This window comes from Ambystoma mexicanum, chromosome 6q (genome assembly GCF_040938575.1).
Source record: "Ambystoma mexicanum isolate Mex_15411 chromosome 6q, UKY_AmexF1_1, whole genome shotgun sequence".
Classification (NCBI taxonomy): Eukaryota; Metazoa; Chordata; class Amphibia; order Caudata; family Ambystomatidae; genus Ambystoma; species Ambystoma mexicanum.
In genome coordinates, this window is record NC_090937.1 from 498183468 (window position 1) to 498197494 (window position 14027).

At 45.0% G+C, this 14027-nt stretch overlaps 1 protein-coding gene across 25 annotated transcripts in view; it reads right to left on the reverse strand.

The window, feature by feature from the left end:
• CAMK2D (calcium/calmodulin dependent protein kinase II delta) overlaps positions 1-14027 on the reverse strand; it is a 1139541-nt gene that overhangs the window by 803461 nt on the left and 322053 nt on the right. For all 25 annotated transcript variants that reach the window (XM_069631027.1, XM_069631047.1, XM_069631025.1 and 22 more), the window contains exon 3: positions 12913-12972. In XM_069631027.1, the coding sequence (XP_069487128.1) occupies positions 12913-12972 (60 nt within the window). The remainder of the gene's footprint in view (positions 1-12912; positions 12973-14027) is intronic.

The following is a 14027-nucleotide window of genomic DNA, read 5'->3' on the forward strand; positions in this document are numbered from 1 at the left end:
CTGATCAGATCACAAAATAGGACCGTAATTCTCCGAGGATGGCAAAATGCTCAGGATCAATCATATTATAATGTGGCAATAACCGCCAAGCCGACGGGCCATTACCACCTATGGTAATGCCCCCGAGGCCTGAAGTTACAGGGCTAAGCGTAGCGAGGTCCTTAACGGTGGCCCCGGGGCATTACCATAAGGCAGTAATGGCCCGCCGGCGAGGCGGTCATTGCCATTAGTATTCCGGGGTCTGCAGGCTCGGGATATTAGTTTTCCTGAGTTTGCAGCCCCGGAATACTAATGGCTGATGAAAACTTTTCAACCGGCATTTCTTTTGCCCGTATAAAAAGTATTTGTCGCAGTACGTGTTGATTCTAGGAACACTATAACGCACATACTGCTTCATTAGTACGGAGCAACAGGGTGCCATTTTTGGCCAAGTTGCTTCGAACTAATGAATAGGAAAATAAGAAAATAAGAAAAATAAAAAAGGACACCTTGGAAAAGGAAGGGGCTACGCGTGGTCCCTTCTCCCTTTCCAAGGTTGCCTTGGAAAAAAAATAAAAAATAAGAGTGTACCCGGCACGCAAACAACATTCGTGCATCCACGGGATTACATTGTGGTATGGCTCGGAAACGAGCCAATCCACGTTTAGTGTTTCCCACGTACGCACAGTTCCGGGTACTAATAAAAATTATGACATTCGAAGACTAATGTTGTAATCTCAATGAACATCTGGTTAGCATTGCTACAAACATACATTAATTGGAAGGTGCCATACAGCCATTGGTACTAACAGCACCCAAAAATGCTTCATCAGCATCAACGAAGGAACACCCTGGACGACCTTAGTGAATACTTGCACCATACAAAATAGTTTGCAGAGTTTTAATGTGTTAATTATTACACTTTTAGAGCGGCCGCAAGAAGTCGAGAAGAGTGACTCAGCGTCAGCCTTATCTTCAGGATAAACACATGTCAGTTCCTAAGGTAGCGCGCTGCGGGAATGTTCAAACCTACCTACAGACCACACATGTTTACTCAGCAGACCGGCCTAAAGTACCAGATGCCAGGATGTCAGTCATTCACTCCCAGGCTACCTGCACTTCTACACGTCTACACTTTCAGGTTTGGAATAAATAGTACAACTGCCCACCCCACATAGCCTTTTGCAATTAGGGAGCACTGCTTAATCAAGTCAAACTATTAAACTGAGAGGTGGGGCATCATTGAACATGCATGAACAAAGCAAACATTTAAAAAAGGATCATCTTTGGAGCAAAAATATCAACTTGCATTTTAAGATATTCACGAACTTCGAAGACACACTACAGGTTTCCACCCCTTGTGAGAATTGACGTATATCTATACAGCATTATTATGCCACATATTGGCTGCTTCTAAGCACAAAAGCTGCAACGTTGGCAAATGTAAAATGGAGGCCATTGCAGGAAACAGGATGTGCAATCAGGAGCCTAATAAAAAGGCAGCAAGTTTAAGAGATGCAGATAAGAGATTCTCAAAACGGTGTTGCAGAAACTACAACACGGCAGGCTTATCTGGTCCACGCAGATCCTTGTGGCTAGTGACGTTGCCCACTACCTTTACGTAGCTGTTGCCCATTCTTAAACTTAACATTCCGAATTTGGCACCCGATTCTTGAAAAAGGTATTAACAACATTTACTTGAGTGTGAATTCAGTATTATCTGCACAGGCTGTAATAGTATTATTAATGGTCTGCGCCCTCACAAGCTTACACACTATCCCCATAGGTATTTATCCGTTAATTTCACCACGACTGGTCTACCGATAAATCACCCTTGGTAAGCAAGAAATGGTGTGCTGCTTCATGTGGAGAACCGGCATCCAAGCCTCATGGCAACTGACGTATGTCCGACTAGTAACTTGAACCGGAAATATTTATGTTGCTAGGATGTACACTACACACCACTGACATTTGCATGGCTTTAGGAACTCTGATGCATCTAGAAGAGGGGTGGCGAGGTAGCTTAGGTTAGAGGGGAGAGGAAATGCCAGGTAGCCTTGCTGTTGTGTTACTGCACGCTGACCGGATGTACCCTCAATATAATGACACTCTTCATGGTCTGATTCCAACATGATGCTACCCCCTCTTGTGAAACCATGTCAATCAGCTGGAGAATTATACCTCTTAAGGTCCTCTTTCCTCATCAATAGGCTATTAGGCTACAATGCTAATTTCAGTGAGAAAGTAGCAGATTTCTTTCCCCAACAACCTTACCAAATAGCAGAACTTCTTCATCCGCCAGGACTTTAACATTCGACTTTAAAAACCTTAAAATAGTCTCAATAAGACTTCCACCACAATTGCAAACACTAGATGGACACCTGTTGATTACAGAACTGAATCATAGTGCAGTACATACCGTAAGTGCTATTTATGCCCTCCCTTTTCTGGTTCTGACCCTACCTTTACTTTGCTTGCCCTAGGCTGATATGGTCACCGGGACCTACCCGTCTCGATGAGAATTCCTGACCCAACCTCTACACATAGGTTATGACCCAACTGTTCTCATACATATTGGAAATCTATCAAAATCAAAGATGGAGGTTTGGTTAGAAAGCCATTTTTGGCTCTGCTTATGTTAGCTGCCCGAAATCTGCAACCAATTTTTTAATGCCCTCCCTAGTAGCCCAAAGGGCTGACCTGGGCATGGGTGCATCCAGACGTTCTGTTCCTGGTGGGTCGTCATCCTTCGGTCGGGGGAAGCAATGTTATTTACCCTGGCTATGCCACTCAGTAGACCTTTCTACTCCATTGGAGGACACTTGCTTCCTGAAGAGAAGCTAAGTGACTACACACTAAAATCTCACAGCCCAGCCATTTTCATTGTGCTCCATTGTGTGATATTGCCCTTTGGCTATTCCGTCTATGTGAGCTCTTTGCAGATCTCCCAAAAGCACCACCCTATGAAGAGGATCAGATTCTGGCTAGAGGAGGGTCTCTCGGACACTGCAATCCACATCCTTGTGTATATGCCCATGAAAGTGGAGCTTGGGTTTCAAGTCCTGACTGAATGGCCACCAGAACTTCAAAACTGTGCATGTGTGTAGAGAGCGTGAGTTGTCTGTATGAATGTGTGTGTGCAATTAGTGTAGTGAGTGAGAGTTGTGTGTATATATATGTGTGATTTTATTATTATTTTATTGTTTGAAGTGTAGAACTAGCTAGAGAGCAGCGGAGCACAGTACAAAGTGTGGGTAGCCAGCATTTGGGCTGTCATCTTTCAACAGTCATGCAGTACTGTGTGTTGAGGTCTGCATAAGTATGTATATACAATGGAATTAGTCCTGGGTCAGGTGTTTTTGTAAAAGCCATGTTTTGAGAGATTTGGGAATTAGGAGCAAATTGGGGGGATTCTGAGCCAAAACCTGGATAGAATTCCAGAGGTGGGGTACATGAAAAGAGACCGATTGTTTCCCTGTCCTCTCTATACCAGCACATTTTAAAATCCGGGTTGGTCGATTTGATGTGCGAGAAGTGTGTTCCACCCGATATGTGGAGCTTAGCCGCCAGGTATGCTAATCGGGACTGCTTTGTTGATGATTAAAAGAATCTTGAACAGTATCCTACCCTGTAGAGGAAGCCAATATAGTTTGCATGCGATGCAGGCACATTTATGTGCACCTGTAATAAGACGTGCCGCTGCATGGCGGACTCCTTTAATGGGAGCCAAGTGAACAGCTGCGAGTGGCAGGAGGGCACTTCCCCCATCGATGTGCAAGAACACACAAGCTTGCATTACGGTCCGGAAGTCCTGTGGCAGGACGAAGGGTTTGATTTTGCAAAAGGGTGGAGATTCGGAGCCAAGCTGTTTGGTCCTTCTTGGCTGTGTTTCTGTAAGGACAGGCTCCTTTCAATTGTGAAGCCTAAGGATTTTTCAGACAGTCCAAGAGTTGTGGATCTATTCCTTCTGGGGCACATATCATTGAGTCATAAGTTGATTAGCTGGGAGACCAATGAGGCCGATTTCAGTCTGGAATGGGTTTAGTTTGAGGCAGGCAGTTGACATCCAGAACTGAATGATGGCTAGGTAATCGCAGAGACAAGCGATATCCTGCACACCATTTACTCTTATGTACAACCATCATCTGCTTATTGGTGGATGGCTGTATTAGGATCTTTGAGGAGAGTGCCCAGAGGCTCCATGTAAAAGTTAAAAAGCATTGGTGAGGGGACTGCTTTGTAGATTATACATACAGTATTGTAGACTTCAGGTCCTTTTACAGAAATTACTTTTGCCTCCCATTCTTCTCAGGAATCCTACTTCTACCCTGGTCTCTCTCTCTACAGGGTCTTAGCGAGGTTTTAGGCTCTTTCCATGCTTTTAATGCAGGTCAGCTCTTCCACCTGTCTGGCTATTGGGATACTCTCCGTCTACCCCCTGGCTTAGTCAGTTTCCTCAGCCTCTTAATCTTCTCAAGCAGGATAGCTCTTTGACCCTTTTGGCTTAGGTGGGCTGCAGGGTTACTCTGTCATATCTCACAGAAGGAGATGGTCATTGTGGCACCGTTGGTCCCAGTCACGGATTGCAGCCTTTGTTTCTCCCAGGATGGCGGCGCCGGCAGATTGTAGCATTCCAGCCTTGCAGTGGATACTTGCAACCATGGCTCTGCCCACTCAGCAAGGATCCGGTTATCTATCGGCGTGCACAACGCTCGAGTGCGTTGCTACTCCTATCAGCCAGTGGTTCGTAAGTTCGCCCCTAGGCTTTGCCTTCTTGCTACATTTCTCTTTGTGTTATGCTAAATACCCACACTGTTTCTGCATTATAGAAGTTTTCCAATCGTATACCGTGGATAGTTGCTCCGCCTAATAACCCCTGTTCCCTTCGAGCTCAAGGATGGCTCAGACCCGATCCTTCACTTGCCACCAGTGATCGCTTACAGCAAGACTGGCTGGATCGCTTTATGTCTACGTATTTGGTTATATTTCCCGACTGTGTATCCCGGAAGCAATTCCCACTTGCTTCACAATTGGAACCTGCTTATCAGGTGTCTTTTCTTACTTTCATTTCTGCTTTGACGCTTCAGTTACGACAGTTTATTCCAATCACGTAACCTCCCTTTCTATTCCTCATCACCGCAGATTCTAGAATTCTCACCACGGTATTCACACGTCTTTACTTCTCGATCGAATTCTGTCTCTCAGGTATTGTAAAACACTTTCCCCTAATAGATTGAATAAAATTACTAACTTTAGGAACTCAAGAATAATAAACCTTTATTTCTGCAATATCGATATTTCAGACGGAAATTGTACTCTCGCAATCCTGAACATTCTAATGCGCATTTCAGCTTCTAAAGGGTAATTATTTATTAAACGGCTAATCCTGATTATTCCACTCGTTTTTCAGCTCTCAAACTTACTATCCTATAATCTCTTCTTTTCTTATTTCCTTGTTGTATTTGCATTCAGTCACCTGGAACAGCATCGGAAACTCGTTCCATCCTGTGCAATATAGAAGGCATACCTCCACAGAGGCGGTCAGGGTTTTTTACCCCAGAGGGTTTCCCTGGAGAGCTCATTCCCTCCTGATTTAAATAAATCGCGGGAGAAGAAGAGGTTCCCCAGGTAGCTACTCATATTCAGCACATTCGAGCTACTGGAACAGGTCAGTGGGTGCATGTTTAGTGGGAGCTTATTATTCCTGGAAATTCTCATTAAATGCAACAAGTATTACATTCTCTCCTTCTTTCCCTGGATCAATTAGCTTCCCCAGCCTCATCTTAGGCTCCTCAGGCAGTTCAGCTTTTTCACCCTTTCGGCTAGGTGGGCTGCAGGGGTACTCTCCTTCTTCCCCCTGGGCCAATCAGTTTCCTCCAGGCTTTTCAGGCAGCTTTCAGGCAGGAAGTGCTCCAGACTAGTCCAGGCTCCTTCATCCAGGCAGCATCTCCTCTTTCGGGATGCAGCTCCTATCCATGCAGCAGGGTCTGGAGATAGAAGTGCAGGGAACCTGTTCCCGACTGAGACAAGTTCAGAATGAGCTGGTTCTGCTTTTATAGCAAAACTCCTCATCCTGTTGGCTGCAGATTGGTGGAAAGCCCTGCTTACAGGATTGGCCACTCTGGTGCTTCTGTGTTTAGGCTCTCTTGCTATTGGCCACTTGGGCTTCTCTTACTTCAATTGTAAATTCACTGTATTTGCTTTTTGTATTTTTGTTTTATTCTGGGCTCTTTTTAAATATTCTTTGTCCGATCCTTGGGCTCAGGCTTTCATTTCATTCATTGAAGTACCTCTTACATGTTTCCAGGTTTCTCTGTGGGGATTTGAACCCAGGTCCTCCCATAGGCTTGATTGAGTTCCAAACATCCGGGACGTTTCCTGGTGCTGTTGAAGGAAAAGTCTAGGGCCTTTCCTGTTGAGGTCCTGCTGTTGTTCTCCACTGTCTTCCCTCTTTGACTTTCATCCGTCAGAACGGAGCACACCGCCATTCCGGCACACCATGTGATGGATGCCCATCCATTCCTCTAGGCATCGTGAGCTCTGCCACTGCTGGGGCCATCCCGCTCCAGCGGGTAGAGTCACTACCACTTTCAGGCAGTCCTGGATGTGGCTCTTGTGTGGATTGCAGCACCACGATTAACCAAAGTGTGTGGAGGAGGATTCTCAAATCTAGGTGTAGCCTCCATCTCTGTTTAATATATGGGGATACCTGCTACAGTATGAAAGCTAGGCCCATTGGTATAGGACTCCCAATTCTAGACCTGGACATACATTGACCGAACATAGCAATCTCGGAGTCTACAGTACGTCTATCTTCACACCACTAGTGTGGACACAGGCCACAGGCACGGCCAAGCATCCATTCACGATAGAATATGGCTACGGCCAAGCACACCTGGTCTAGTGCACACAAAGCCGTCCAGACTGAAACACCTGACACACCTCAACACTTCTGCCACTAGCATACAGCGACCACGCCCGAAAGGAATCAGGTAGAGCAGGCCTCACATAGACTCTCTCAACAATAACAATCTATCTCTAACCCTCAACAGCACCCACCCATGTGTCTGACCTCTCTTGGGCTGCTTAGTCGAGCTTTGCCAGCCACCCAAGTCCTAGAACTGCAACATGCGGACATGCATCTCCTAATCTAAACTCCCCAGAATTCCCAACCACATTGACTACGGTCACCAGGGGCGTTCAACCGAGGAAAAAGTGCATTAAGGCCACACAAGTGGGAAAAGAGTGCTATATAAATAACCAAATACAATACAAATAGTGTGCGAGTTTGTAGTGTGTGTGTGTACGTTGAGAGGGAGAGACCCACCCTGGGCCATTTTGCAAATTCGTTGCTGAAGATGCTCAAAAGCTGACTTAACTGCTGACTCCTCATCCTCTGGATGAATGTAGCTCTTCCCCTTGATGCACTGGAATACTGTATGTTCTGTCTCCTCCCATGATCTAAAAGTGGTGATGCCTTGCAATGGTAATCCGCCCCTCTTCTAAAAAAATATCACAAATGAGCTTGATGCCAGGATCTGGAGCAATATCCCACTGGAAAACCCCAAACTAATCGTGGACACTTGAAAAAGTATGAAATGAGCACATCTTCACTTCAGAAGTTCCTTCTCAATTGAAAATTCTGTACCAACAGTCCAATCATGCGTGAAGCCGGTTGTCCAGTCCAGCACGCTTTGCAAACGGAAGTGTTGGGTGTAGCGGACGAGACATGTGAATTCTGATGATATGCTTGAATTTCAAAGGCTGTGTGCCGGCATGACAAAGAGCCTTTTCCGGCAAGATCCTCGGGTCGGACATCCTCATCGCCATAGAAAACCAATTACAAGAAGAAGAAACATCTGTCTCGTGATGCATTGGCTGGGTTATGTGCGTGTCCAGCAGTCAGAGAATAATCAGTCTGCCCGAAGGGTTCCCATCCATCGCACAGGACATTCGCAAAGCCGTATCACTTCTGCGTCATCCTATCTGGAGCTCCGGCACCACCGTCTTATAACCACGGACCTATGTACAGAGCTTCACAATATCTGCAAGAATACAGGAAAGCATCATCACCTGCTCACCTCGTACACATCTGTTCACTTGTCCGCACATTTAATTTACAGTCTACGTACCCCAAAGATCTAGAAAGCATTGACGGAGAAAGGCTGTTCGGCGGTGGGGGCAGGGTCGATCTGTGGTAGGGCTTAGAGATCGTAACAAGCCACCAAAATGCAGGCTACCAAAGCCGCTGGTACTGCTCTCTGTGACGGTTGCATGCCTGTCGCTTTTACAGACCACATGTTTGGACTGATCTGGACATGGCCCGAGATGCCAATACTGATCAAGGCCTCCCCCCAAAACAGTTTACTACCAAAAGCAAGAAACCAGGGCAAGTTTGTAGCTCTGTCTGACGCGCCAAAGGCACCATTGAGTACATTTTAGCATGAAATACTAATTTGGGAATGGTTTGAGGAGTGCAGGGATTGAGAAAAACACATTTAGCCATCTGTACAATTCTTTCTGAGTATCCTGCATGTAGATAGGCAGTTTAGTGGGCAGGCCAGCTTAACCCTTTCACTAAAGCTACAAACATGCAGTGTATGCTTTCTTAGGCTCGACCCAGTATCCTCCTGGCAAAGCCTATCATTTTAAGTTCATCAACCAAGACTTAGCTTGACACTGAAAATGACAAAAAGATGGGCGAGAAGAGCGCGATAGTCTCTCCAAAAGGTACTAAAGCGTAAGCAGAATTGAGATCACAAAACACTATGTTCGTATCATAGAGCCTAACATATATAGAAATAGTCCCGCCCTCACCAGAATAATATGGAGCATTCATCTAGGAATGTCACGTTAATTAATGGGATTTACACTGAACACCGCTGCCATTTAATTTGCATGGCCTCCAGGAACTCTGGCGGTTTGGGAAGAGGAGGGTGGGCTAGGGTAGTGGGGAGAGAACATGCAAGATCGCTTTGCTGCTGAGGTGTAGCGTTCAGTTGATAACGTACCCCGGGTCTCTGTCGAGGGCACAGAGGGAATTGTATCCATGCGGAGGCTCTGCCACACTGGCACTGTAGTAATCCGTGTTGAAACAGAATTAAGGGGTCTTGCATGACTAATCCGTTTTGGTCCATGACTCGTATTGATATACAAGGCCGTTACTATGTGGTCTTGGAGCTAAAGTGGCCTATTCAATACTCTACTGCCATGAGAGTTGCTTTACTCAAGCGCATCCCCGAGTGGCCAAGAGTTCAGATGGCCAAAAATCGGAAACACATCTTTGAAATAGTGACTGCAGTACCTCCCTCAGTGCGGTCTTCTAACTCAAACAGAAGACACTGCTGTTGTGCCACAAGCAGGAGACAGCTGCTGCAAGCCATTATATAGAACTCGTCCCCTTGATCAGGGCTAGTCCAAATGTAAATATTCATGTGCTCTAAATCTATGCAACTACATGGGGCTATACATTCTACCTCATGGGTCACGCATGGCATGGTCAGTCTTGTTTATGAGAACATCTAATTGGATGCTAAGACGTTTTTGTGCCCATTGCCAATACCAAAGCAGTCCCAGCCATCCCTAGAAAAAAACAGAAATGCTGCTGCCAGTACTGCTGCTCTTGGTTGCCTTATGCCTTTAGGATCAGCATAATCCAAGCCACACCCCTCCCCCAACCCATAGCGATTGTTCAATTTTACAGAGCATGGCAAGCACCGCTTAGGGAATTTCCTAAGCATCCACGCTAGTCAATGTATTGGCCATTTTAGTCACAACCCACTGTGGTATCAGAAAGAACACGCCTTTCAACAGTTTGTCAATGAACAATACAAGTTTTAAAGAACAGCACTCATTTTACTGTGGCAAAAGGCCTATCGATTACATACAGATTAATCTAATCCGGACCTAGAGGTTGTCCACACATCCAGACTAAGGAACTTCTTGAGCAAGAATAACCATTAATGCTGTGTCCCGACAGACCTTCAAATACTTACTATATATATATATATATATATATATATAAAAGAAAAACAAGAAAGAAAAAGCTAATCAAAGCTTTTTTAGGCGGCACTCTTCTCCCAAGTAAAAATGCACCAGATGCAAAAAAGGATCTCCATCATACGTCCTTTATTTTGCCAGAAAAACACGGTGGACAAGCAGTTTCAGGAGAGAACAAACAATTACGCGTTTCACCTTTCCGGGCTTTGTCGGATTGTAAACATAGAAAACATGTATCTCCATTTAACATTTTTCTGATGTTATAGTTCCTCTTCACTTTCATGTGAAACAATGCATTGCACTTAGCCTGGTTAATATGGGTGCCATATTGGAAATGTTTTCTTACAACGTGTATTGCCAGCTTTCTCATACATCTTATGCTTACATCATTTCATTAAAAAAAAAATATATATATAGCCTCTTGCTGAAAATCTCATCAACCTGTTCTGTAATCTCCACCTCCAAACAGGTGGATTTCCTCACTTCAGTGGACAAATAAAATTATTATTCTGCTCCCAGTACTAAGGTAGCGTAACCAACCAAGAACAGGCACATGCTGCTGGAACAACTGGACATTAATAGGACACCATCACGACGCCCCAAGATGATCTTAAAATGCTCTCCTTGACTGGAAAGAATGTTGGTATCACCAGCTCCACCCAAAAAGAATGTTAAATTAGCACTGCCCAAATAGACCATCCAATGCAGCTAAGCAGTTGACTTGGCGTGTTATGCGGACCCCACGCACAATTTGTCAATTTCGAGGAAGTCCTTCAAATTCAATGCAAACATGGAACACCTTTTAGAGCTGTAGCAAGGAGTTGTTTTTTTGCTGGGGTGGAGTCTTAAGGCACGTCCGTGGAACTTGGTCCCTGAAACCACATGCTGATCATTAATGACCGTGGGCATCGGTGTCACTGCGATCAAAAGACTTAACCCTGTCAACGCACATACGAATTTGACTTCAAATGCCGCTTTCAGAATATCTCCAACGTGGTGATCATTTTAAAATGTTTAAATGGAAGTGGCACAGCAGGTTCTGACTGATGTAAACTTTCCATGCATAGTGAAACCTTTGGAGTGTTTACGAAGCCTGTAAAACTATCCGTTCGCCTAGCTGAAACCACCGAGAAGATTCACTGCATACTGAAAAATTAAGCCAACCATTTTATAGAGTTCGTGATGCAATCTTCACAATCATTTTTCCACTTATATTTCAGTTTCCGGTAACTAATGTGGGGACGAAATTGCTCTGAAGGGGAGTAATGCGCTCCAATCTGGTCTTGCTCAAGAACACAACCAAGGCATTTACAATGAAAGCCCAAAATTCACCAAAGTCGGGTGAGCAATTTTTAGAGCAGACGTGCTAGTCTACATACACTGCATTCCTGTGCAAATGATATGCGGCCCCTTAGCACTTAAGGGGTCAAAGGGCATAATTGGAATTCTTCGTGCCACAGCCTGACATTTTTTGTAAATTCCAACATCGCAGGTCTTTCTACATAGACGCCGGGAGGATAACCCAGAGGCAGCATACTGGTCTTGGAAACAAGACAATGAGGTGCATCACAGGTTTTAAACCCGGTCTCGTGCTTAGAAGGTGGTCTCCACCATAAAGCGCGATTAAAAAAAGTAAAAAAGGGTTTTTTTTAATAACATACATTCTTGCTTGAATACAAGCAAGCAGAGTTTTGCTGGAGCAATGGATCTCGCCTCAGAGGTACTGAAGGAAGGAATGGAGGAAGCCCGTCGTCTTGGGTGAGCCATGTGTGCGGGATAGGCAGTGCTACGATGTGCGTGAGTGCAGAACTCTCAGCTCTGATCCAGTCACACTGCTGAGCCTTAAGAGCTATTTGGGGGCAGAGCCAAATAAAATGTCCAACACATGCAGAAGCACCGGGGTGCAATAACGTTTAGGGTAGACATCTTCCAGACTACATTTTACACCGGGTCTGGGCGGGTCGACAAACGCAGACCACAATTTGGACCACTGGGAATGTTCCAGGCAATTTGTGTTTGTATATTTAGCACCGAGGCTCAAACCAGTGGAGGAAGAGCCTTTATTCGATTTACTTCTTGGACATTGACATCAAAATGAATTAGTTTATCCACTGGGCAGATCTCAATCCTTGGATGAATGCAGTCCATCCTCACCCCTCAGCCACCCCCACGGAGGAGTGCACACACCCAAAGGCTGGCACAAGCTAACCTCGGTGGTATGATCAACTCTTGCCTTGACACCAGTGACCAAGTGGCTTTTTTTTATATATAGAGGCCAGGAAATAGCGACACATGTCACATGCGACATTGGCCGTTTCAGCAGCGAGCTTGACCCAGTACTTTCTTACATGTGTTTACTGGCAACACACACAGAAATCTATATGGGCAGATGTGCAGGGGTGACCTGCGATATACCTCTATATTTGGTATTTATCTATGCTGCTATTGATGCTCAAGGATCATCGCACCTGTTATGATGGATGCAATTGGTGAATCATGTATGATTTGATGTGTGGGCAGCTGGCTGTGTAGGAAGGAAGTCTCTGTTTCTGAGAAAGTCTTTTGAAGTTGATGGAATTCTTTGTGCCACTTAGTTCTTTTAATGTTTTGTGAATGGTGGCATGTATGGTCTGAATATTAAGCCGCAACTGCCATAACCTAGACCATTTGCAACCTAGGGATCAGAGTTGAGCCCTGGGAATGGGGGAGTGGGAGTAAATGTGCGAATTGTCAGAGAAATATATTCTATTCTTTGTTTCATACTACCCCAATGTTATGCTAAAGAAAACCGTTTGCAAATTCTATGCACAGTGTCATTGATTTTGGTTGGTTTCTGAGTGTATACCAATAATACATTAATACATTTTTATAGTATCAGCCCACGGACATTCAAAAATGTTTACTACATTGAGAAATATGTACATGTTTAATTACCGATATTAGGATGTTTCAAAAGACGACAGATTCTAGCTTCCCTTTCCAGCTTCTGGTGATCTGCAAGAAAGAAAGAAAAAGGCTTTAGTGTGAGCAAGACCGGTCAAGCATACATGGCGTGCAAGAGGGGGATGACTGCAACGTAGACATGCCACTATTATTCAATTACCCTCTGTACCCATTAGGCCTTGCAGCTGCGCATTAGCCGGCACAAGTGCCGCTGCTGCAGAAAGCCACCTCTGCCACATGGGCGTCCGGATTCTGCGATCTGGTTGTGTAATGGGGTAGAGTGATGGCTCAGGGAAAGCTGGTATGAGGTGGCGGCCATCTTTGGAGCCCCTCATTTTATTAGCAGGGGGCTGTAACCTGCAGCTCTCCAGATGTTCTTGGACTACGACTCCCAAGATCACTCGCCACGGACCATGATGGCTGCAGTGGACAGACAGCCAACTGTTTCAGAACCCTGCAGTAAGCACTTCACATGGCTCGTCCAACCAGGCCAAGTTATACAGATTAGAAACCTAATGCCACTGGATACACTTTCAGAGAGCAACATGACTTGGTTTACAAACCAGGCCTTTAAATATGACTCGCTATGTCTTACACAATCCATGTTGTACTGCTGGAGTGGATCCTAGTCTAAGACACAAGACTGTGTCTTAGACTAGGATCCACTCGTTGACTTCCTATTGTGGACATGAAGGAAACCATACTCAAAGGCCCAGCTACGGTAGGAATTTGGACTTCAAAGTGAGAACATACAACTGAACAGAGAAGATCAGAAAGGAACAAACACGTAATACTTTCTGCACTTTTTGGGTAGAGGTGCAGTAAAAGCAGTAGGATTTTCCAGATTACTGGGCATGGCAGTGCAGAGAAAGATTTCACGCTAGGATAAGGATGTTGCAAAACAAGCACTATCTAATGGTGATACCCAGTGGCCAAATATGTGCACGTGGTAGTGAATATCGCCAATTTTCAGGAGCACTTGGGCAGCTTTGCCAAATACCAACGAAGGCTGCGATTGTAAATGCAAATCACAAACAGCCTAGCTTGTACAATGCAAATGCGTTGCTACGATAACCAGGACATTATTGAAATATCTTTAATTTTCC